Source organism: Pleurodeles waltl, chromosome 6, assembly GCF_031143425.1.
Source record: "Pleurodeles waltl isolate 20211129_DDA chromosome 6, aPleWal1.hap1.20221129, whole genome shotgun sequence".
Classification (NCBI taxonomy): Eukaryota; Metazoa; Chordata; class Amphibia; order Caudata; family Salamandridae; genus Pleurodeles; species Pleurodeles waltl.
The window spans coordinates 1,393,089,696-1,393,115,323 of record NC_090445.1 but is presented as its reverse complement, the minus strand read 5'-3'; the positions used below and the strand labels follow the sequence as shown (position 1 = coordinate 1,393,115,323).

General features: G+C 45.0%; 1 protein-coding gene across 1 annotated transcript; it reads left to right on the top strand.

Annotated features, from left to right (window-relative positions):
- The first annotated feature begins 705 nt into the window (after positions 1-705).
- Positions 706-25,328, top strand: ERRFI1 (ERBB receptor feedback inhibitor 1). The gene is made up of 4 exons (XM_069240735.1): positions 706-1,840; positions 18,280-18,476; positions 21,485-21,561; positions 22,560-25,328. The coding sequence occupies exons 2-4, from the start codon at positions 18,355-18,357 to the stop codon at positions 23,732-23,734; spliced, it is 1,374 nt and encodes a 457-aa protein (XP_069096836.1). The 5' UTR covers positions 706-1,840; positions 18,280-18,354; the 3' UTR covers positions 23,735-25,328.
- Positions 25,329-25,628: the final 300 nt, after the last annotated feature.

Sequence of the window (25,628 nt, the reverse complement as noted above, 5' to 3'; positions counted from 1 at the left end):
AGACACAGAATGGGCAAAACCGCTTGCTACATCTGGCCCTATGTTCCTTGCACCTGTAAATCTGTGCCATGCTGCTGTGACCGGTGCCACACTATTGTGATGTAATGTTGTGTATTCTATCGCGAGTGTGTGCCGTGCTTGTGAGCTTTGTATAATTCCGATATGCTGTCGTGCTTTGGCACCATGCATCTCTGCTGCCGTGCTATGGTGTCTGTCTTGCCAAGGTGTTACCAGTCATTCTGCTGTGCGATGTTGCTGTGGCAAGGTACCTCTATGCTGCCGTGTTATGGTGCCTGGCCACTTTTTATCATGTCATGCTGCAGTGCGGTAGTGCTTTGAAACGTGCTTTTCTCCTGCTGTGTTATGCTGCACGGTGCCTCTCTGATGCTGTGTTGTGGTGTCTGACTTGCCACGGTGTAACAATGCCGTGCTACTTTGCGTAGTGCTGAGGCACGGTGCTTCTCTGCTGCTCTTTTATGGTGCCTGACTTCCCACGGTATTACCATGTCATGCAACTGTGCGGTGGTGCTGTGGCAAGGTGCCTGTATGCTGCCATGTATGGTCCCTGGCCATTTGTTCTCATTTTATGCTGTTGTGCGGCGGTGCGGTGTCACGGTGCCTCTCTGCTGTTGTGTTATGGGACCCGGCCACTATCATGCTGCTAAGCGGTGATGCTATGGCACGGTGCCTCTCTGCTGCTGTTTTATGCTGCTGTGCGGTAGTGCAGTGGAACGGCGCCTCTCTGCTGCTGTGTTACGGTGCCCGGCCACTACCATGTCATGCTGCTGTTGCACAGTGCCTCTCTGCTGCTATGTTGTTGTACCTGGCGACTACCATGCTGCTGCGCGGTGGTGCTGTGGCAGGATGTCTCTCTGCTGCTGTGGCACGGTGACTAGCCACTGCCATATCATGCTGCTGTGCGATGGTGCAGTGACACGGTGCCACTATGTTGCTGTGTAATGGTGCCTGGCCCCTACAATGCAATACCGTTGTGCGGTGGTATGGTGCCTTTCTGCTGCTGTGTTATAGTGCCTGGCAACTACCATGCCATGCCGCTGCGCGGTTGTGCTGTGACACGGTACCTCTATGCTGCTGTGTTATGGTGACTGGCCAATACCATTGTTATGCTGCTGTGCGGTCGTATTGTGCACAGTGCCTCTCTGCTGCTTTGTTATGGGGTCCGGCCACTACCATGTCATGCTGCTGTGCGGTTGTGCTGTAGCTACAGTGCCTCTCTACTGCTGTGTTATGGTGCCCGGCCACTACCATGTCATGCTGCTGCGCGGTGGTGCGGTGGCACAGGTGCCTCTCTGCTGCTGTGTTTTGGTGCCCGTCCACTAACATGTCATGCTGCTATGCTGTGGTAGTATGGCACGGCGCCTTTCTGCTGCTGTGTCCACTTTAAGAATCAAACTCGGGTGACCAGCTCTCCGGGGGCGGGGCGCAGGCGCGTCAGAGCCCGGCCCTGATATAACAAACCTGGAAGCTGGAGCCTCGCCGCTCAGACAGACCCAGTGTGGCTCATACAGTGCGAGACTCCAGCAGACGAGGCGCCACAGCCGGCTGAGAGTGCAGCAGCAAGCCAGGAAAGAGCACTACAGCAACGCCACTACGGGAGAGCAGCAACTGGGCGGCAGATTAAAAAAAAAAACAGGGAGAAGGGTCTCAAGAGCACGAGCAAAAGGAGTGCGCTGACCGGACTTCTGGGATATCAGTGCACGCAGCACGCACGGGGTTGTGCGTGAACAGAGAGAGCTGCGCGGTGCTTGAGGAGCGAGTGCTCTGCAGTGTCTGGGCTAAAGCACAGCAAGATGTGCTGAGGCACACACAGAGGAGAGAGGTAAGCTTTTGGTGATGTGTGACAGCTCGACGCGCTTCACACGGTTCGTGTCTGGCTGGCTTTGTTGGATATAACTGCTCTGCTGGTTTGTGTGCTGTGGGGCTGCGAACCTTACACACCAAGTAAAAGTGCGCGCAACTCTAGACAACTGACGTGAAACAATTACCCATTGGGAATGTCGATATACGTGCCTAGAATTCTGTCCTAAACAAATAACGCCTGTCTGTGCAGAGAATTGTCTGCCCACTCTAAAGCCACGGCCGCCATTCAGTCTCTGTCGCTGACAGTCTAATGTGGTGACTGACAACGATCTGCATCCTTCTAAACCACCCCCCACCAGTTCTTGTCACTTGCTCTCTCCGCCTGTCCATCGTGTTCCCTCGTTTGCTGGAAGGCTGCGTGCTTTCCACGGCTCCCTCTACTGGTCTCTGCCTGATCTCGCACTCTCCCCACTTCAGTCACTTGGGGCCAGATGTATCAAAGGGTTTTTCCCATTCTGTGTCAATGGGAAAATGTGTTCGTACATATGGCCCTTGGTGTTTCCTCGAGCCTTGCATTACCCTCCTCTTGTTTTTGGCCTCACTGGCTGACATTTCATTCCGGATCCCTTGTCACTTGCTGTCTCTTCTCCATGCCATCGCCACTAGATGTCTCTTCCTGCCACCGCCACTTAACAAGATGTCACTTCGTGCTTCAACTCCCATTCCTTGTCAATAGCCCGAGCCACCCACTCCATAACTCCCAGCACTGCCTCTTGCTGTTTGATTCTTGCTGTATGTGCACTGATTGTCGCACGCTGTTTTTGCTTGACTTCCTTCTCGTAGTCCCTGTCTCTGCCTGACCTACTCACAGTTCCTGTCTGTAGTCGGGCCCCCTACACACTATCCTTGTTACCTGCCTGACACCCTGCTCAAGGCGCCTGTCACTGACTGTCTCTCTCTTTCTCCCTACTCGCAGTCCCTGGAACTAACTGTCTGCCTGTCCCCCTACTCGCGGTCACTGGCCGCCGCTGACCACTTACCCACGGTCCATGACATTGGGCTGTTCTTTGCGGTCTCTGTTGTCCATCTTGCCACACCATCCCCACTCCTTCAGTCCCCTCCCTAATTTTGGCTGTCTCCGTCTCCGTCTGCCGCTCTATCGTTGCCCCAGTCTCTGTCACTGGTTCTAACTGTCCACTTTGCTCCAAACCCAGACTTTTGCTTTCTTGCGTTCCCTTTAACTTCCAAAGTCTGATGCGCAGGGTTGTAGCTTTCACTGGTGCAGCAGGTGCAGTGGCACTGGAGCCTAGATGTGACCACTCAACCCTGATTGTTGCTGTGTTTCATAATTCGAGCAGCAGCTAGGGAGCCCATTTCCTTCCTTGCACCAGGGCCCGTGACACACTGCACACTGGCTACGCTGATGCCCAGGCGATCTCTCCCTGCACTCTAGTACCTCTGCTTTGGACTTTCCGTGCCTCTGGTATGTGTGTGTGTGTGTGTGTGTGTGTATGTATATATATATATATATATATATATATATATATATATTTTGCATTCCTTCCTCACCAGTCTGTGTCCTTGGCTGTCTTCTAGTGTGGCTTCTGTTCATTTGCCCCCACCTCTGTCACCCCCTCCCCCGCCCGTTCACTCAGCTCCCCCCGTAATCTGTAATGTGGTTATCTATGCAGCTCTTGGTCTCATTCTTGCTCGGGGGCAGAGCTATCAATTGTGCAACAGGTGCAGTGGCACTAGGGCCTTGGTGTATGAGGGCTCACTGTGCCCCTGTTATAATTGATTTTTTTTATTATCAAACCCTTTGCTTGCTTTAAGGCGCCTGGCACCGGCACCACCCCAGTCGTCGAGTCGCTCATTGGCTCTGGCTTTCCATCGTGGTATCCGACTGCCCTCTCGCACTCGCCATCTCTGCTCCGCTAGCAGTCTCTGTCTGAATCCCTGGCCCTGCTACTTATGTTTCATTGTTTTCTCCTGACCCCGTCTCTCCAGGCCCTGTTCATGATGTCTGTTTTGGCCGCTGTCTGACCTCCAACACCCGTAGTCCCTGTCTCCGCCTCTTGCCCAGTCCCGCAGTGCTTGTCATTGATTGTCTCTGATGGTCCCTGCCTATTAGTGTTTATGCCCCACCACCCTCTTTCTCGTCCCATATCCGTGACTGTCTTTAAGAACCTCTCCCTCTTGCCAGTCTCCTAATAAAAAACACACCTGTTTCGTTCTGCACGCTATGCCAGCGCATCAAACACACACACAGTATTGTTATACATGCCATTGCATTGTCAGTTTAAAATTGCCTATGTGCAACTCCGCGCTCGACAAGACCGCCCCTCTGGGAGCCTCCACATCCCCATTAGCACTCTCGCAGGGAGGTGTTTGGGTATAATCATAAAATAATTGTATAACGCCATAAGACACGAAGACCCAATCAGTGACACATAAATTAATGGCAACACAAAATAACCTTGCAGAGTCGCCCCCAACACTTACCACGGGCTACGCTGTCTTCCCATCTCAATATGTTTTGCGATGAAGGCTCAGTTAAAAAGCGTCAGAAAGATAGCTTGGTCGCCTAACGCTATTGATGCGGAGATTGTGTTTTGTGAGAGAGCGTCTGTGTGTGTTTGTGCGCCCGAGTGAATCGGCCATTCGTCCCCAAAAATGAGTGACTTATAGCGGGATAGCAGGGACACTTGAATTAAAGCGCTTCGGTCTTCTCTGGCGTGTGGCCTTTCTGGCAATCGATAATCTTCTCAAAACTCACCCTGCGGCTTAGATGCTCACAGAGACCCTTTTTCCAAAAGTTTCACGTTCCTGCTTCACTGGATAGTCCTCGTGACAGTAGGAAGGATTCGTGTAAGGTCCGCCACCTGCATGGGCCAGTTTCTTCCAAGTAACAGCGATGTTTTTAAGGCCAACTGCCCAGATGCCCTGTGTAATTTTAAAATCAATTTTTGGAAAACTGAGGTGTGACCCTATGTCCGCCATTTCAAAGGCACCCAGGCTCTATTTCACTATAGACCGTCGGGTTGTTGGTCGTCGCAGTGTATATGTTTGTTTGTGAAAGCTGTGTGTGTGGGCGCGTGCACTGCGTTTTTGTATGTTGGAGATAGAGGTGCAGGACGCTTGACGACCGTGATGACTGGTTGACATTCTCTGGCTCAAATCGTGGTTTGGCGCACGCTCACTCTGACAAGAGGCCAAGGGCCACCTGTTGGCTTCGCGGGTGTGATAGTGCGCCTGCCACGCATTGAGAAAGACTCGTGCGTGATTTCATCATTGAGGGAGGCCTACCCCAGCCTCCGTGAGCCCGGGCCGCGAGTGACTCACTGGCCCCACGGTGCACACTCAGGGCAGGACTGCAGCTTTAAGGAGGTGTGTGCCGGCGGCGCGGCGTGCACCTGTAACACTGGTAGGGCAGGAATGGTAACCAGGCAACTGTCAGGGGTGAGGAAAGGTGAGGCAGGCATGTTTTTAATGTTTCTCATTATCGAGGCAATAGCCGTGCAGCTTTTAGCCGCAAAACCAGCAGCCAATACACGCCTAAAGACTGAAAAAATATCTTTGCATGTGGTATTACCGAGCCCACACACTGTCAGTCAAGGCAATAAAAGTTGCCCGCCTTATAGTATTATAATTGTCAATATAATCCGCAATGATTTTTCCTTACAGTTTGTCCTCGGTGGCCTATTGGGAAATTTGGACACCTCCCGGCAGACCCGTAGGCGTAGCTGGGCTGGGAAAGAGTCAGTCACATTGTTCTTCAGCATAATCACGAGCTTCCCTCACTCGTTGGTGTTTCTGAAAGGCTGGCCTGGACGGAGAACAATCATTAACACACCAAGCTTTATCAAACTACCAATACAGACTTGCCTGCTCAATGTTTATATGTCGTTCATTTCTACACAACCGAATATATCTGAAAGTATTTCCTTTTAAGGCTAGGCGTGCCAAAGTTGCCTATGTGAGTGGGCATAATTAGTTATATCAAAACAACCGTGGTTGTAGATGGCGACCGTCTTCTCTGCATGGACATAGCAGTGTTTACTCTCACCGTATTAGGCCGGTACCCGCCATTAAGTAGAAAATATGCATTCCATCGAAAACCCACACGCTGTCTCACAGCCACACGTCAACTGGCCACCCCAGAATTGACCTCAGGCCCTGGAGTTAGTGAAGACCGAGGGGTGAGGAAGTTAATTATCAAGAAAATGTATACCTACAAATTCTGTATGTGCTATTACCCGGGGTGAAGCCCCTCGATAAATGACCGCAGGAATGGCTTCCAGGTGTTAAGATTTTCTTGGTGGTGTACGTATGTTTTACTGCAGATTATCTGGACGCCCATTCACTCCACCCGACCTTTGTTAATTTCAAATCAACGAGGCTGTTTGTTAGTCCAGAATCAACGCCCTGCTCAGTTTGCAAGCGACGAAGCAGGTTAACAGAACGCTCAATGCAACAACCCGCGTAAAGCCGGGTTACATCTTCCAATCACGGCAGGGCCGACCTACTGTATAGGATATTTATATCATATAATATTAATTTTAACCACCAGGAGGCGATTCCATTTGCGGAGTGTATGTAATATAAACTGCCAGTGCAATTAATATTAGCAGCCATAGAACTCTCTGCCTTCATTCAGATGCCACCTCACAGGGTAAAAACAGCATCATAAAGTAACTTTGCAGGACACCACCAGTGGGTGACCGCAGCGAGACTGGTCGTATTTCAAATCCGACAAACATTTCTTAACTCCACATCTAGCTGATTGCGCAAAGGACCCACTGTAAGCCAACATTCTAGTGTTCAAGAATATACCATTCTCTGACTGTTTCTTTACAACTCGTAAACACAACAAATGTTCAGTTTTCATATAAAGTTACAATATGTACAGTACAGCGTAGTGATTATCACATGGACATAACTAATGCATTAAATTTCCTAACAAATACTCCATAGCTAATACATGAAATTTCATTGCAAATAGGGAGTCACCGTTGACCACCTCTCAGGCCCTTGTGGCATTGACTGATTCAATTGACTTGGACCGAGGACCAAATCCCGTTGGTGCCTCCATAAGTTGCCCTCTACAAGCCAAACTCACCTCCCCCCTCAAGACAGAGGGAGCTTGGACCAGCATAACAGTTGGTCCCCCAAACAACCATACCAGAGTCGCCCAAAACGGGGATTCCCCCTGGCACCCATTGGGAGATGGGTGTAGGCAACGGGCCGTACATTGGACCCCATACAAGCCACCATTTCCCAGTATCCCCACTGCTGTGTAATGGAGTACCCTGGCTGGCTATGGACAATCGATGTAGCGAGTGTCCTCGGCCTTCTAGTAGATACCGCAGTACCCTGCCCCAGATTGAGCTAAGGGCCAAGGTTGTCTACAAGTTATGGTGGCCAAACATGACTCCTCCCCTGCCACAGGCCTGGGTGGTTCCCCGACTGACCCGGCCTCCCCAGACTCTGTTGCTTAGTGTTGCGAGAAATGACATGGAGCGAGTGCCACCAAGCTCTCCATACACAACTTGTTGCCCTGGGCTGACCAATGAACCTCATCCCTGTGCAGTGACAACTTTTCCACATTCAAGGGGCCTGACCAACTCATTCAGGCCATCAGAGGAATGGTCCCATCCAAAGACTAACCCTCAGGATGATGTGGAACCATGCAATGGTAGAGCCAGGACACTCGTAAGTTTTCAAATAAGGCACGTCTTCTAAAATTGATAATTCGTAGCCACCAATGTGGGTAGTGATATCTGCTCATGGACGAGATGGCATAGACCACCCAAACAAAGACCTCCCCTCACAGAGAGCCTGACATCTTCTAGTAGAACAAGACATTTCAGACACTAAGCTATCAAATAGGATCCTTCTGTCCAAGGTGACGAAATCATTGCCACCCATGTGGAAGCTGCTGTAGCCCCCTCAACTAGCAGGCATATGTACCATCCAAGTGGAGACTGCCTTGTACCAGCCCAGTGATGATGAGGACCCACTTCTGCTGTTTGCCTGCAGAATTGACTCTGGGCGAACACCGATTTTTGCCCATCGCACAAAGAAATGACCGATGATCCACACACTGGCTGAAGCCATGTGCCCTAATGCAAAATTGATAGGAGACACAAATACATGTCATTACGTCACAAGTCCAGAGAGAGACATGCACACCTATATCATGTTGAAATGGTTATATCGCTTATAGCGGACAGATATCCACCTGCCAATGCTCAAAACCACATCAGGGTTAAACCCTGGTCCTACCACGTTTGTTATACCTGTCAGATCCAACACAGCATGGTCCTCTGGAGCCTAGAATAATATGGAGCCAAAAAAGAACGTGCCCGGAATCTGAAATCTTTTCCTCCCACTCTTTTAAATTGTACCACACTCCTGAAAGAATGAGTAGTAATAAAAATAATTACCCCAGAACAATCAATTACTTACCTGCCCTAACCAGCGATCAGCATAACTCGACAACCTGAACAGCAGATTAAAAAGGCAGTTGACAGTTTGAACCGAAGAGGAGTTCACCCACTGTTCAGGGGCACAAATGTGCTACTAACCAACATAGGAGACACACCACTGTGCTGGGCATTGTGCACAACAGATGTGTGGCAGCACACTGTCCTTTTTGTCAAGAAAGCCTTGGTCACATGACCCACCACCAATAAAAAGTGGCATTGCAATACCCTGGGGTTCCTAAAGATGTGCACGGTACCCATGTCTGGACACAGACCCACCACAGGAGCAGGTGACCCAATCCACAAAATTGAGCTCTCATGTCAGAATATAGCATGACATGACAAAGAGTAGCAATTTAAGTGAGTTGACTCTTCCACATAGAAGTGACTCAACTAGCAAGTGACATAAATCTGCTACTTCACAAGGAGGAAAGCACACCAGCCAGGAACAGGCAAACGGAGACTGAGACTGATGATCACCTCATCTATTGGGGGAATTATCTCTTGTATAGCTGAGCAAGGAGCAAACCACGTCTTGGTAGGCTCTAATGCTACTGGGCCATCCTACTGGATCTAGCCCCTAATGTACCTCTTGCAGCACCTCCGGGGCAGGCTGAAACCTTTGCAAGGGTGGACACCGACGTCTGTTAGCCCCAAATGAGTGACCTCTGATGCATTCTGTAGGTGCCTGGCCAGTGGGGGGATGGATGTTGTTACCCAGAAGATATTAGGCACTGTCCAGTACAGGTTGTCAAAGTCAGACATTATGCACCACTTGCAGTCTAGTACTAGTGACACATTCGTACTGAGACACCACTCAATTAGTTAATCAATGTGAGCGCTCATGATTACCTCAGTTAACATTCAGTAACATTCAATGACACCCAAGTTTCTTAAATGAAGACAGGGGATATGGATGATATGATACACTATGTGAGGACTCCTATCTTCTGTTGGTACCCACCTTTTCCCCCTATGAACTGGCAAGGTATACCTGTCACTATTGCGTGGGCAATATTGCATACATGAATCAAGTGCTGGCAAAAGTGAGAATATATGTCTTTAAAAAATTCTAGAACGTGTAACAAACGGCTCCAGTGATCATACCTGACCTTCTACATTTTTGGCACTGTAGAACCATGAACTCCAGTGCTTGAAAGGGCAAGGGCCGTGGCAGCAATCTTCAGGGGCAACCAGGCAGCGATGTGTAATCCAAGTAACCCTGCTCATTATTTAACCTGTCCTGCCGCCCCTGATGATTGCCCAGGGGACCTCATCAGTGATGAGACAACCAATGGTTGCTCACTGTAGCAGACAAGCGAAATTCGAATGTGGCCACCATTGGCCACTGCACCTGACCGGTTCGATCCGGCCCACACATGGTTCTGGTGCCTGTGGTTAGCACCTTAGCCCCTTGTCCACATGATATCACTCTCGGAGCAAATACAGACTTTCACTGATGGTTTGCAACATATAACTCTTTAAAAAAGTACAGATTTGCAGGACCCGAAACTGGTTCCACTGATTGTGGTGCTGTTTACGTTGAACTCACCCTGTGAATTAGGGTTTATAATTAACGTGGACCTGCAGCGTGCAAGATTTGACATGATATGCAGGGAGCGATTAGTCTGACTCACTCCTTGAGATAGGAGGCACAGTATCACTGGTGACAGTGTAAACAACAGCGGTGAGTTGCGCACTTGGACGCCCCCGAGCAGGCTCCCAAACTGCGAGGCCTGCTTCCTCAACATTACCAATTCGAAAATATCTGGATTATTAATGGCACGTTCAAGAAGATGGCGTAAAATCCGCCAGAAGGGGTGCATGTCTATGTTTTACACAGTAGAAAAATGCGTATAAGGAAATTCAACTCTGAAATAACATAATTAGGACAACATTAGAATTGTATCTGCTTACAGGCCATGTTTATTGTGGGGTTTGGAAAGTGGGGAGAAGGAACTGCTTGCTTTGCAAACTAAGATAGCTTGTTCTCCTAAACACGAGGCCTATGTAATATCTCCAGCATCTTTAAAAAATATATATATATTATATGCTAGAGATTTTTAAGTTTTATTCTTGTTGTCCTAACAGTTGTTTAATTGTTGCCAGATGAAATCAGAAACCTTCATGAATGTGCTTGACTTCAGGAGTTAAAGCCACCATCCTGGCTATGTGTCAATGAAGTCTCTACGGTGTTGTGTCTTGCAGTAGACTGACTTGCTTTTAGACTTTCATTCACTATTCTTTCTTGTCAGAGCTTACCGTTCGATGAGTCATGTCACTTCCTGTGGGTCTTGTAGTGTAGTCTCTAGGTGTGTCCTTCACAGGGTCTTTCCTGGGTGCTGATTGACATTTTAGTAGCTATTAAAGGTGCAGTATCCCCACATACGCCTCATGAGCAAAATAAGTCTGTGAGCCACTTCTAAGTAGAAAACATTGACTTTACTTGAAAAGATGACCTCTGTAGTAAAATACATCATGCATATTATAACCTACTGGATGGTACAGATGGAGATAGAGAAGCTTTTATGCAACATTGGTTCATGCGGGCTGGAGACGTGCCCAATTTTCAGGATATCCACATGAGATACATGTACATATAATTAATCTAAATGGGATTATTTACAGGCTATCCTGCAAATCTGACTTGGCTTCTGTCTTTGAGGATTTACCTTGGACACCCTTGATTTTTACCAGGCTTTGTCTTTTGGAGCCATTTCTCCAGTGACAAGAACACGTGCTTCAGTTTAGCAAGTAATAAACAACATCTTTTCCTTGGCCTTAGGTCACCAACTGTAATAATAAAAGCATTTATAGAGCACCTGATCCCACTATGGCCTTATGGCACTGGCTAGAGAGAAACTGTTGTAAATGCCTTTACAAGTGGGGTCGATCGGATGGGTAGGTTTTCAGTTCTTTCTGTAGTTGAGTATTGAGTTCCATAGGCGAGAAGCTAAAGCACAGAAACATCTGCCTCAACACGGTATTATGTAGCGGTGGAATTTTCAAAAGATCTTCTAACATGATTTTAGCGGTCTTATTGGCACGTACCCGGTCAATTTCTCCTTTTTGAAGTTAGGCTTATGATTGTAAAACAAGATATTGAACTGAGTGTCCTGTTCCACTAACAGCCCGTGACAAGCACAAATTACTGATGTAACAAGGTTCCTATTTCTCGATCCAGTGCCATTTAACAAAATGTAATGTGGCTGATGGTCAGCATTTGTCCTATATATAACTTATCAAATAGTATTGCTTGAAGTTCACTTTGAAGCTTTTGGTCACTGTAGTTTTCGTGCCCTCTGGTGTCAACAGCCAAGAATCTTGGGGGCTCGCACTTTGGAATATCTCCCATTAGAGATGACTGCATGTTTTTGCTGGTTCGAATAATGTTCGGATTCGTTTTTTTTTACCAGCAGTTTCCATTCTTTTCAGGTCCATTTCAGGAAGTAAATCTGCTGAAATATGAAGGAGACAGACACGTTTTGTAGACTCACCAGGAAATTAACTTTTTCTGTCTGTATAATGTCCTTCCCTAATTGTGTTTGTCAGACTTAGTCAATACCAGTGTCAAGGTGTAAACAATTTCAGAAGGAGGAAATGACAACTCACTGAACCACGACTGAATACAGAGATGGATGAGTAGTGTGATAAATATGTGCTACTTACTTCCTTTTAAAATGCCTCAAAGTTGATGAACAATACACTGGAAAAGAAAGAGACTTGCAATGCTGCGTTACAAAACAATTAAGTGAAAAAAAGATTGTTCTTGAAGAAGGACACTGAGAAGCAGGCATGCCTTAGGGAATTCATGAAACTTGAGTACAGGCTGGTGCTTGCAGAAAACCCATATATCTGGCAGAATCAGTGGCACGCATGAGTGGCATTTCACTGACTCTTTTCCATCCTTGCAGGAAATCTTACCTCTTATCAACAGCATTGCCGGCCTGTAGATGCTTACCGTGTACCTCCATTGATGCATGTTAAGAGGTGGCTGCAGATAATTTAGTGGCAGTCATTAACTTTAATCTTACCTAAAACAGGTGGATTGTCTGACACAGAGGGTGAGTGGAATGAGTTTCTCAGACGTGGTACAATGTGTACCACATTCAATTTCAATACAGAAGCTGAAATAAATTGATCAACTTATGACAGTTTCTTAGCTCCACATGTGCTACCAGTATAGCTTTTAGGGCTCGACATGTGGTTGTATGACACTATCAATATCTGTAATAATGTTGCCCAGCAATTATATCATGCCCAGTCTTTCACCTACCAGTACATTGTCACGGTCTTTTCTTGCTAACTTCATAATCAGATATTTTTTTATCAACTTGTACCATATAGTACAAACAGAGAGAGTTATCAGCAATTTGAACCAGAATCTGGAAAACATACATTCCCTTCTGCAGTGCAAACAACATTTCGACTTGAAGGCTGACTGTCTTGCCAAGGGTCCATTGCCAGTCTCACCTACAGCTTGATGAAATAAAATGGTCTCCACACATAGCTCGCTCATGCCACTTGTGATGGAGCAGCAAGTGATGAAAGTGACTTTTCAAACCACTGAATCATGTAAGCTCCAAGGCACAGTACTCAGTCAGGGAGGAACTATGGCACTAAAGGTGTTGGGAAGCAGGCAGACCTTCAAGTCTTTGTTAGGGCAAAAAATTGGCAATGGAGTGGCCCCCTATAGAGTCCTTTCAGACTAGGCTTTTAGGAAGAGAATGTCCAAAAGCAGTCCCCATATAAGTGCAGAAAGAGCTATAAGAATGTTCATACTCCTTGCTGCAAGTACTGTAACATAATTATAACATAAGTGGTATCACCAAAAGCTGATTTACAACCACCCCTAGCTAAAATGTCGGCCACAGAATACTTTTGTTACCATATTGGCTGGTGGCTGTCTCTAGCGAGTTCATTTTCCTTTCAAAGCCTTTCTTTTTTTATTCAAGGTTTGAAGGGATACATTGAGAGTGTTGTAGTATTTGTTTTTTAGTAAGCACACAAGACCCTTCTATGCTTGGGAACTCTAAAATATATGTGTGTGTATGAGGTCCCAAAATCTCATGATTAATCACTGTCTTGAAGGGGGAAAAAAGGTCCCACTGTTGTTCAAACTATGCCACCCGCCCTTCTGTGTTGTTAGATTCCATTTCATGATTTCAAAGTGAAAAAGGGGCAGTATTACAGAAAAGATGCACTGGTCCCAAAAAAATCATATTCATTTTGCTGATTCTAAATTATAGAAAGGAGCAAATCAATTTTGCACAGTATATTACTGAAATAATTTTACTATGGGGCAAATATCAAGAAAATTAATTAAGGCTCTAGGGCTAATTACACATAAAAGTCTGGTAAAGCGGATTTATAAGCAAAGATGGTAGTTTTCCTCTTGTTAGGGCATGTAAAGCACACATTCTGCCACTAGTACAGCTTCGGAGCACTTCATTACTTTGGTATTTGCGTGCAGGACTTTTCAAAATTTTCCATAGTAGAATGAAGTCTAATAAACTGGGTGCTCTAAAAGAGCTAATTAACAACAAATAACAATGTATTTGCAGAAATGTCATTTTACTTGTCACACAGCATCATATGATATACCTAATTGTATTTTCCGCCTCCAAATTAGAGACATAGGTGGTCATTCCAACCCTGGCGGTCCATGACCGCCGGGTTGGAGGACCGCGGGAGCACCGCCGACAGGCCGGCGGTGCTCCAATGGGCATTCCGACCGCGGCGGTAAAGCCGCGGTCGGACCGGCAACACTGGCGGTCGCGAGCCAGTGTACCGCCGCCCATTGGAATCCTCCAAGGCGGCGCAGCTAGCTGCGCCGCCGAGGGGATTCCGACCCCCCCTACCGCCATCCAGTTCCCGGCGGTCCGCCCGCCGGGAACCGGATGGCGGTAGGGGGGGTCGCGGGGCCCCTGGGGGCCCCTGCAGTGCCCATGCCACTGGCATGGGCACTGCAGGGGCCCCCGTAAGAGGGCCCCTAAATGTATTTCACTGTCTGCTGCGCAGACAGTGAAATACGCGACGGGTGCAACTGCACCCGTCGCACAGCTTTCACTCCGCCGGCTCGATTCCGAGCCGGCTTCATCGTGGAAGCCTCTTTCCCGCTGGGCTGGCGGGCGGCCTGAAGGCGGCCGCCCGCCAGCCCAGCGGGAATGTCAGAATTACCGCCGCGGTCTTTCGACCGCGGAACGGTAACCTGACGGCGGGACTTTGGCGGGCGGCCTCCGCCGCCCGCCAAGGTCAGAATGAGGGCCATAATCTGGTTTGGGGAACTGCCATGCCACAAAAGAATTTGGATTTCTTTTTTAGAAAGATACATTTCCCTCCGATTTATTTACTGGGATAAAAACATTGTCCCTTGTATTGGGAAGATATGCCACCACAATTCATATCCACTCTTACTTGATATACATGTATCATGGATTCAAATCTCCAGTCAACAATAGCAATGATAATTTTTTAGTTCTCACCTACAATAAGGATCTTATTTACAAAGGCATTTTGACGTTTGTAAAGTAGTAAACCTCTAATCCTTTTTTATGCACTTCTGCACTCCTTTGTGAATTGGCCCAAAAACATCTAAAATGATAATAAAATATAAATATTCCAGAAACATTCAAATACAATTATTACATATAGAAAGGTTTGTGTCCCCTTTGCACTTTTACTCATATGGAGTTAGAGGTTTTAGGGATGATTCACAAAGGCAGCCAAGAGTATATAAAAGAGTACACCTGTGGTAGTACTTCCTGTACTCATACATTTTTGTTGAATCAGACCCTAAATAATTTCAGTGTTGTGGTGACTGAAAAGTGAGCTGGCGTTTGGCACTAGTGGGAGTTGTTCCTTTCAGCCATCTCTGCTGTACTACACTTGTCATCCTGGAAGTATGAAATACAGTCAGCCCATTGTGATCCAAACGTGTAATCCAGAGGTGATCCACTCATCACCAGTTTGGAGAGGCAATTGCATACTTTGGAATTTGCTACTTCAAGAAAGGCCAGCCCACTGCCCAAGTCTGATTCTCACTGTGTGAATCTCGCACCTTGGAAGACGGTGGTTACAGTTGGGTAGGCACTGGCGCTCATTTGTGGGTACCAAGACTCCGTTTTTTTATCTCCAGAATTTAGCCAAGAGCAAAAGAGAGAAAGAAAAAATACATTATGGTGGGGGAAGGTGGATTGTAGGAGCTGCAGAGCGCTGGATGAAAGAGGCATGAGGTGAAATGAAGAACAGGCAGCCTTGGTATTAGGCAACCTAGGCATTCTGGCGCACTGTCTGGGGGCAACTAAGAACTGTGAGCCCCTACAACCGTCATTGGAACATTTGATTTGGACGCCTCAGACCTGGTTGTCATCACATCAAATACTGTTGAGTCCTGGATGTAAGAACACCGCGGCTGTAAACTCGTCCTAAACCGAACTCCATCGGAGTTCAGCCACCTCTCCCATCACAGGTCTCTGTCATATTTAAATCGGCCTTTGATTAGTTTCGAGGAGCAAGCACCTCGTGCCGGAATCCGGCTTTCCAAATAAGGGCACCCCGCGCGCCAGGAAGCGTCGGCACGTCACTTTACGCCGCCTCCTGGGTTTGTACAAGCTGTTAAAAAAGGTATGAGTCAGCTCGGGGAATGTGAACATTTTAGTAAAGGCAGCAGAGATTCCAAAGTTATTTCCTGCCTTAGTCTGTGCCAGTGTTGCAGAAAATCCTTCACCCGGCGAACACCAAGTTAGCTGATGATATCTTTAATTTGCTTGTAACTGTATATTCCGGTTTCACAGAATAGAGCTCTTTCATGAGGTTACATTTCGTGCAAGGCTGTTTGTGCTTTGCCTTCAATTTATGTCAAAACGGAGCGCGAAATGAATCATTCATTACCCCCAGCACAATGCGGCAGAGTGGGCCGATTGTCTACCCACAAGGTTACTCCGAGGGCTGTGTGTTTTGGCAGCCATAAAGGCCTTCTGTTATGTAATGCCCTCTCAGTACTTCATTACACAGAGCCTCAACAAATGGCGCTCAGTTCCTTTCAAAGTTTTCTGGGTATTGCTTAGTTCTGAAATGCCCTTATTCCGGCGAAGGAAGCGACTATCTGAAGAGAATGACCTGTTGGGATGCTCTAGTAATTCTTGGTGCATGTTGGGCTGCTCTCATTGCCGGAACAGGCTTGTTGTACATATACATACCATCAATCAGTGTGAAAAAAAAATCATTCCTGTTCTGAACTGTTATGTATATCTTTGACTAGAAACACAAGGGTAGCCGCAGTCCCATCCTGACCTGCAAAGGGTATTCCTGTGAATGTCAATGTATAACCCCAGCATAAAACAAAACCAAACTGACTTGCAGAGTGTGTGAGTTTGTGCGTGGTCTTTCTGTCTGTGTTTGTACATGTCTCATTTCACCCTCAACTTCAGTTCTTAATTTGTATAAGAATAAGTGCATAAATGCTGGTGCCCATTGTTTTGCTCAAAATCCTAGGGCCAAAGGACATCAGGGGTGCCTAAAGCCAAGGTTGCGAAATCTTGATTCCCACCTCATGCCTCTTTCATCCATCACCAGACACTCACTCCCTGTCCCTTTATCTAACTCTTGCTGCTCCTTTTTCAACCTGAGTTCTCCATTTGTCACTATTTTTCCATCTTTCTATTTCTCTTTATTTCCCCCATTCTGTTTTTTCTCACTTGTTTTGGGAGAAATTCACATGAGGTAAAATGTACCAGTCCCCAAACATAAATGCTAATGGGCCCCACCTTCAACCACCAGCTCAAAACACACCACAACCCTGACATGCTTTAAGTGCTCAAGTTCAAATAGCTGTGGTGGCTCGCGGAGGGGGCGGGGCAGCGCAGTGTGTGGAAGATGAAAAAATAATATAATAATAAAAAAAGATAAATTACCTTACACGCCACGCCGCTTCTGTCTTCCACTGCAGGCACAGGTTCCCAGCCTGCCCTGCATGCAATCCTAACTCTGCTTTTATGCTGCTGGCAGCATGAAAGTAGAGACGGCTGGCTAAACATACATGCACACTGAGGGAGGGAGCTGTGCATTCCCCTCCGTGCTCGTCACAGCCCGTGGCCCTGCCCCTTTTACAAAAAACTGATATTAAACATAGTTTATTATTGTTTTCTTGTTAAAGTTTTGCAGCAGCTGCTGCTGGAGGGGGGTGGCGACACTCCTTCACCGTAGTGGAGGAGCTGCCCCTTCCAAATACAGAACAACCCTGACATGCTCTGGGTGCTGAAGTCCAACTAGAGCACATCCCTAACATGCTGTGAGTGTTTGAGAGAGGGAAGGTGTGCTGGAGCGTGTCGTTCTCTATCTCTGTCTATGAGTGCATTAATGTGCAATCCTTGCATCAAACAAAGCCCAACCCTAATCTGCATTGGCATGTGATTGAATTCATTTAGCTCACCACAAGCCTCAAATCAGCCCATACGCTGGCTTGCCTAAGAATATGTGTGAATCTAGGTTACACCCAAATACCATTCATATCCTGCACTTGACCTGTGTGTGATTCTATGGAACCCATAAAGATAAAAAAAAAAAATTACTCTGGTCTCTGCTGTTGTAATAATGTACACTGCTGGGTTATGTTTGACACCATGACCACCTTGTTAACCTCAGGTTGAAATCTCCTCCATTCAAATTTTCATCATCCATAGATCGATAAAATGAGTACCACTGAGTTGCATAACAATAAAAATCTTTCAATACCAAGACACACGTGAACGTGTGTCTTACAAACGCACATATGATGTCTCAATATCCTGAAACACTTGCTTGTGTAGTGTTGTGACTAAGTCCGATGTCCAGCTTGACTTGTGTAACTTCAGTGTTCTTTGGTACTGTGAACCCCGTCATTGATCCTGATGTTTGATAAATAGGGTAGTTCTTTCAGTTTTTGATGTAATTGTATGTATGATAGTAACGTGTTTTCATTTGTGCTTTGTAGGAATGAACGCTACGGATATACTGCTGAGCACAGTGGGCTTCTGAAGAGTCAGGACATCCACAAAGGTCCCCCACAATGTCAACAGCGGGAATAGCGGCACAGGAGATTGTGGTCTCACTAAAAAGTGGGTTCCTACATAACGGAGAAAGCTTAGGGAGTCCCAAAGGATCTTGGTCCACCCCAAGCAGGTTTGAAGAGTAAGTTGAACCAAGCGGCTGCACATTTTATGAGTTACTCCACGCAGCACACCCCAAGTGTCAAATAACCGTACAGCTGGATAGTGATAGATGGAATCAGCAAACATAATCGAGGACTTGAGATAACAAGGGTATACCACGAGGCTGGTCCAGCAGGTTACTGTGTGAACTTAATTATTTTTCACAGAAAAACGGTGGGGGGGGAGAGCTATGGTAAAGTTTCTGTCCTTAAAGCTTTAAGACATGGGTTGTGTAAACTCAGCTAGAGCACTACAGCACTTACTCAGTAAAGTTCTGTGAATCGAGTAATATCACTGTTTCTCTTTGTTACAACTTTTTAAATAAGTGTGCAAGTATCCACATCACTTCTTGGTTTCTGTAGCCTGGTGTCTTCCAACCCCTAATTCTCTGTACAGCACCAAGTGTTATAGATGTTCCTTGCACATTAAATACGTTCTCTGTAAAATACTGCTCTGTTCCTTGAAGCTAGGTACCTACTACTGTATATAAAATTATAGCAGTAATATTGAAACATCACTTCCTCGACTATTTTGTGGGTTTGAATTTCACTTTCTAGCTTTACTGCAGATTGGTAGGATAATATAACTGTACTACTTTAAAGTTTTCATTATTGTTTGTTGACTTGTTGCTACTTTAGTGTACAAACCAGTCTTGAATCTGAAAAAATATAAGTTAATGACACATCATTACATCCTGAAAAAAATCTAATAAGGAAGATGGTGTACAAGAAATATAGTTGTTCAATGCCAATGAACAGCTTAAATCCACTTCAAAGACACACATATATGCATTCACAAATGTACATACTATACACATGTTTAGATGTAGAGAGAAGCACACACACTGTTAAATGTAAGACAGGAACATATACACTCTAGTCAGACTGTAGAAAGAAACATAGATAAGATGTTAAAAACAGTCTAACACACCCTTCGATGGTAAAGTATACTAACACACTTGCACACACATGCAAATACACACAGACACACACACATACACACACACATAGATGTATGCACTGATGCAGAAGGGCAGAGGTATAAAAAAGAACAACACAAACTCCAATATATGCATTCACACACTTGGGACTACACACAAGTATGCACACGTGTACCCTCAGGCACAGCATCTTACTTAAACTCAAACAAGCAAGGTGGATGAACACGCATATGCATAAACAAACACTTGGATGTATTCACTGGTATACACACAGAGTTGTATGGATCTATAAAACGGTCCACACTCTTATGTACACAGATACTTGTTTCTACGCACAAGAATAAACACCTGCTCTAGTGCCTACCCAAGCACCTACAGGCACATGTTTCAACACACACTAGAATACGAAGAAACAAAGGCAAATCCAACAACTCCTTACTTTTTGTAGACATGTGCAGTATACAAACTGTCCGCCTTATTTACCAAAAAAACCAGCTGAAAAGAAATTGCTATGTTTGTACAGTGATTAGCGTTAGATTTAGTGCTTATTTTGTGCTCCAAAATGTATTGATCAATCACAGGACAAATAGAGTTTTGGTAGGATTTAGAGACTCCTGCGACATTAATATCAATGAGGGAGGATTTCACGTGTTAAATCTTCCAAAAGGGCTGTCACCCATTGACAGCTTCTTCTTTGCGAATTGATAACACTCTCTTTGAGGGGTCAATATGCAATCAATGGTTTGTGAGTGCAGTTGCAGTGTTAATGGTTATGCAGAGGGGTCGACAGTTTCATGCCCAATTTTTCTAACAAGCGTAATGGATCACAAAGTGTGTATTGAGACTGGCACAGGCAATTGAAAATTGGAATTTGCCTTTAATACATTGTGACTTTAAATTTTACAATCACAATGCCTGAAATTTTGCAATGTACAGTTTTTACAACCACAAAATCGATTGGTACATCAGACTCTTTGGGCCTCATCATGAGTCTGGTAGTCACTTGACCCCCAGGCTCATGGTGGTGATTGGGCTGCCGCCAATGAAGCAGTCCGAGCACCATATAATGACCACGTGGTAATGCCGCAGTCGGACCGCCAGCACCGCCAGATCAGAGATTCTGGCAGTTGCAGCAGTCCTAATCCACCAGGGCAGCATTGCAAGCAGCACTGCCTTGGGGATTACATCAGTGTTCTCCGCCAGCGATTTCATGGCAGTAGCACCGCCATTAAATCGCTGGCAGAGAACAGGTGCAGGGCGCCCCAGGGGGGCCCATGCACTTGGCATGGGCAGTGCAGGGAACACCCTGGCCAGCACCATCGCAAAGTTCACTGTCTCCTTTGCATACAGTGAACATTGCAAGGGTACTGGTGCATCCTGCATCCTACAGCATTTCTGCTGGCTCATTTACAAGCTGGAGACAATGCTGTAGGGTGTTTCCCGCTAGGCCAGCAGGCAAAAAACTCAGGTTTCCACCCGCTGACTTAGCAGGAAACTCTTAATGGGCCCGGCGGAGAGGTAGCCACTATGACTGCAATACCCCCATCGGAAGTTTGGCGAACGGCCTAAACCGTCTGCCGAGCTCATAATGAGGCGCTTTGTGTCTTTTGACTTTTGGAAGGGCAGGGGACAGAAAGGGGTTCAGTGATGGGGGAAAAAAGCCAAGTAACTTTAGTATTGGCTAATGTTGAGTTCACTGGTGGGGTTAATCAACACCACTTCTACATTTTATTTTTATTTTTATTATGGTTGAGGTTTTATATAACGTACAAGACCCAAATAGGTACAGAGTTCTTTACAAAGATATACGCTATGGAATCTGTGGCAAGGTATATGTGTTGACTATCTGTTTTTCGTAGCGGCATTGATGGCTGTCATTTTATTAAAACATGTTTTAATTTTTGACCGTGACAACTGTACCAATTAAGCGTTGTTGATTAGATAGAGAGTCTTAGCTGTAGGACCTTGTTTACAGTGTATTAAGATACCTTAAAAAGACTAGGCCGCATGACGTTTTGCTAAACTTACTGGTGGGTTTTCTTTTGCAGCGCTGACTTCAATATGAACCCCTTAGCAATGGCATATGAGCTGAGATCACCAACATCCCACCAGATCGCATCTTTGGGTACGTGTTCCTCAATTTCTGAACTTCAGATTACTAATTTTCCTATTTCTAGGTTGTTTTCTTTAAATCATGTGATTGAAGTATAAGAAAGAAAAAAAGTCTTAATACCACACAGTGAACAGTTCATCATGATTCACACATACACCTTTCAACATACTTCATAATCGTAACCCGAAAATATTAAAAGCATGGATTAAAAGAACAAAAAAAAAGCATAGGGACAGAATCACTGCATTTTGAGATTAATCTAGTTTAATGTAATAGCTACACATAGTTTGTACGCTTAACTTGCAGAATTCCAGTACTGATAAACTTCTTTTTTTCTTCTAATTGCTAATATGTTGATTCAAAGTGTCTTGCTTAGACTAAATCATGAGTGTACCCAGAAGGTTCTGTGTTCTTCTCAACGAGATATCCAAATTAACACTAGACCCCAAAATCTCCTGATTAAGTACTGTGATTTCAGAGGAAGACGCCCGTCATAAGGATACAATCATGGATTAGATCAAGCTCTCAACCACCCTCACACATGACAACTACTTTTGCATTTTTAAAAAGTAGCTGAAAATGCAAGTCCCCTAGAGCATCTTGCAAAAATAATTCATTAGTTCAGAATGTTTCTTGTCTTTTGCACACCTCGCAATTTTCTGTACCCTAGATGTGCAGAGATTTGTTTATCCTTCAGGCTACATGAAAATAGGGCTAGATGTAGAAAATAATCAATTTTGTGCCCCTTCAGCAGAATTGTTTAAAACTTCTTTTGGATATTTGACAAAGGCAAGTTTAGCTTTGTTTTGTGCTAAGGGGAATATATGAATAAATTGGAGGGTCTATATGATGCCTTGTAGCAGCTGATCTTCAGTCTGTAAAACTGAAACCGCTACATCCACGATTGATAAAGAACATATCATAAGGGTTTCTTCTCTATTATGTTTACTATACATTGACCAAGGGTGCAGAGTTGTTAAACTAATTCTTTAAATATTTCTCTTTTTCAGGTCACACCTCAAAGCCTTTCGTGAATGGACACTGCTGTACCATGCACTGCACGAAGGCCCAAGGCAGAAAATCCAGTCCACCTCCGTTGCAGTTCCTCCCAAACTATGAAGAAGATCAAGTTGTCCCTTCTTTTAAAACACTCTCAGTAAATGGTGGCTCTAGTTCAGAAATGACCTCTCCTCACACACCTGTAAAATTCGGGCCTCCACAATTCCAGGCCAGTGGGTGCCATGACCGTGGGTGCAGGCCACTGCCTCCACTCCCCATTTCAGAAGACCAGACAATTGATGACGCAGACAGTGAGGTAGAATTTCTGACTAGCTCAGACACCGATTTTCTTCTTGATGACTGTAGACCATTAGCATTCAAGTATGGTGTTCCAAGTCGAAGGAGCTTCCGCGGGTGTGGACAGATAAATTATGCATATTTTGATTCAGGAATTCGCTCCAAAAAGCCAGATAATACAGTTCTGAACCAAGATGGACAAACACAAAACATAAAACCTCATAAACAAGAGCAGCCCAACAGGAGGTTACGAAGATCGCATTCAGGACCTGCTGGATCATACAATAAGCCAGCAATAAGAATATCAAACCATCTAAACAGAGCTTCCCCTAATTCCGTAGAAGATAAACCAGAGGTACCACCCAGGATTCCTATTCCTCCTAGACATGTGAAACCTGATTACAGAAGGTGGTCAGCTGAGGTCACATCTAACACATACAGTGATGATGACAGACCTCCCAAAGTGCCACCAAGAGAACCTCTTTCGAGAAGCAATTCTCGCACGCCAAGTCCGAAGAGCCTACCAACGTATATAAATGGGGTTATGCCGCCTACACAGAGCTTTGCCCCAGACCCTAAATATGTCAGCATCAAATCTTTACAAAGACAGCACAGTGAAGGATCTTCTAACAAAATCCCTTGCATTTTGCCCATAATTGAAAACGGGAAGAAAGCCAGTTCAACGCACTACTACCTTCTCCCTGAGAAGCCTCCTTATCTCCATAGGTATGAAAAGTACTTTACAGAGGCAGAAATTAGTTCTGACACAAAGGCTCAATCGTGGCCCAACAACTGCAGCACAGCTGCAGCAAAGCTGGATTCAAAAGCTAAAATGGACGCAGTCAACCATGTCAAGTGCAAACATTTATCCTTTGTGGTATCTCCATAAACTTTTGGGAATGATTATTCATAGATTGTTGACATGTTACTAAGTTTTGAGATGTAGAGACTGGTTCTCACATGAGAAATTGTATTCTTCTAAAGAAGAGTATTTTAGTGTCAAGGACATTGTTGGCAGAAAAAATCATGCAAGAGGTCTTTTGCTGGTCTTATTACAATGGGACCCTTCTGAATGTGGGCATTGGAATACACTTTATAAGACCCCACAGTTTACCTTCCAGCATTAGTAAATTAGTGAAATTACCCTAGTCACTACTGACCAATCTACTACTATTCTAAATCATACCAATATAATATATACAATTCGTTTGATAACGAAAAATAATATACAAGGGATAGTTTTACTGCTCAGGCTTTGCATTGATAGTGCCAAGAAATGTGTAGAATGTGAAATGCATACGTCTCATGTCAGCTGTGTGAAAAGATCTTTGTTCCTTTTGTCAAAAAAATTGAGAATACTTCATCATTATTTATAACAATTAGTTGGCAAGTGTTAGTCATACGTTGTACTCTGGACCCTTTTCACAGCACGTGAATGTTCCTTGGAGTATGTGAAGGCTGATTTGATGCCCACACACAGTGTGAAAACGGTCCCGGATGGTGCAAAGGTATGATGATATAGGGTGCATATTTCTATGTTGATGTCTACAGGAGCTCTTTTAAATCACCAACAAAACCTTGGCAGGACATACCACCTTTTCAAATGAAATTATAGTGCAGCTGCTGCCAACCTTCAACTAAAATAGTCTTTGGTGCCGCAGGCCAAAGACTTGAATGAAGAAATGCTGTTCTCCTTACACGTGGCTGTCTGTGGTGGCCTGTCAATGGGCAGCATTCTGGTCTACTGCGAAATGCTATTGTGCTCCTGCCTCCTCTCAGTGTATTGTGGACAGAAATGCAACATGAGCAGGTCTTGTGTTGCTGTTCACTTGTTTCAGTATTTGTCTCTTTATTGTGTTTGCCTTTTAAGTGAACTATACAATTCCAGAGACGAACAGCACAGTACCGATGTCATGGCACGCTTGTGTACACCAAGACATATATATGTCCGTCGTGTGTATGTCTGTGTTTGTGTGTGTGTGTACACGTGCGTGTGCGCACAAGGGTATGAAGAAGGTCCCAGATATGTCTTCTTTTTGTTTTGAAATGTTTCCACAGGCTGCTTTGAAAAATGTTCAGGTTACGAGAGAAGATGTGTTGAATAGCTGGGCGGTGTTTCATTCTCAAGGTACTTTAGTTGGAGAAAAGAGGGGGCCTTGCCCAATAATTTGGACAAGTGCCATACTGATCTCCACTTGCGTAACACAGTGATAAACATGCTGTTTACAGTTTGAAAACTGCAATATATATATATATTTTACTATTTAAAATTTACCACATTTTTTGTTTTTAGTACAAACTAAATGAAGGCGAAAACGTTATTCTATAGCAAATGCACTGTTATTACTGCATTGTGTGTACAGTATTTGACATGAAAATGATTTTAGTCATTTCATTGAAAGTTGTATTGGATAATACTGTGTGTTATCATGAATTTTGACTTTAATAAAGGTATAATATACTTATTTATGAAAGATGGCAAATTCAGTTTGGCCTTTTTTCTTATCTCAGAAGTCTATATTTTCGTTCATTTAAACTTTTTAAACACGTCCTTTGTGTTCAAACTATTACCCATATTCTAAACACTAAACAATAAATCAGTTTTTCCCAAGGGTTTGCTGTTATATAACAATGTGAATACCCACTTAAATGGGTAATCTTAATGTATCTACCCATGTTTCTTCGTTGTGTTATTTTTACACATTGGTATTTATTATTTCTTTCAATTTGCAAATAGGTAGAGTAGCGTTGAACTGAGTACATATAAGGAGAATAGTTCTGTC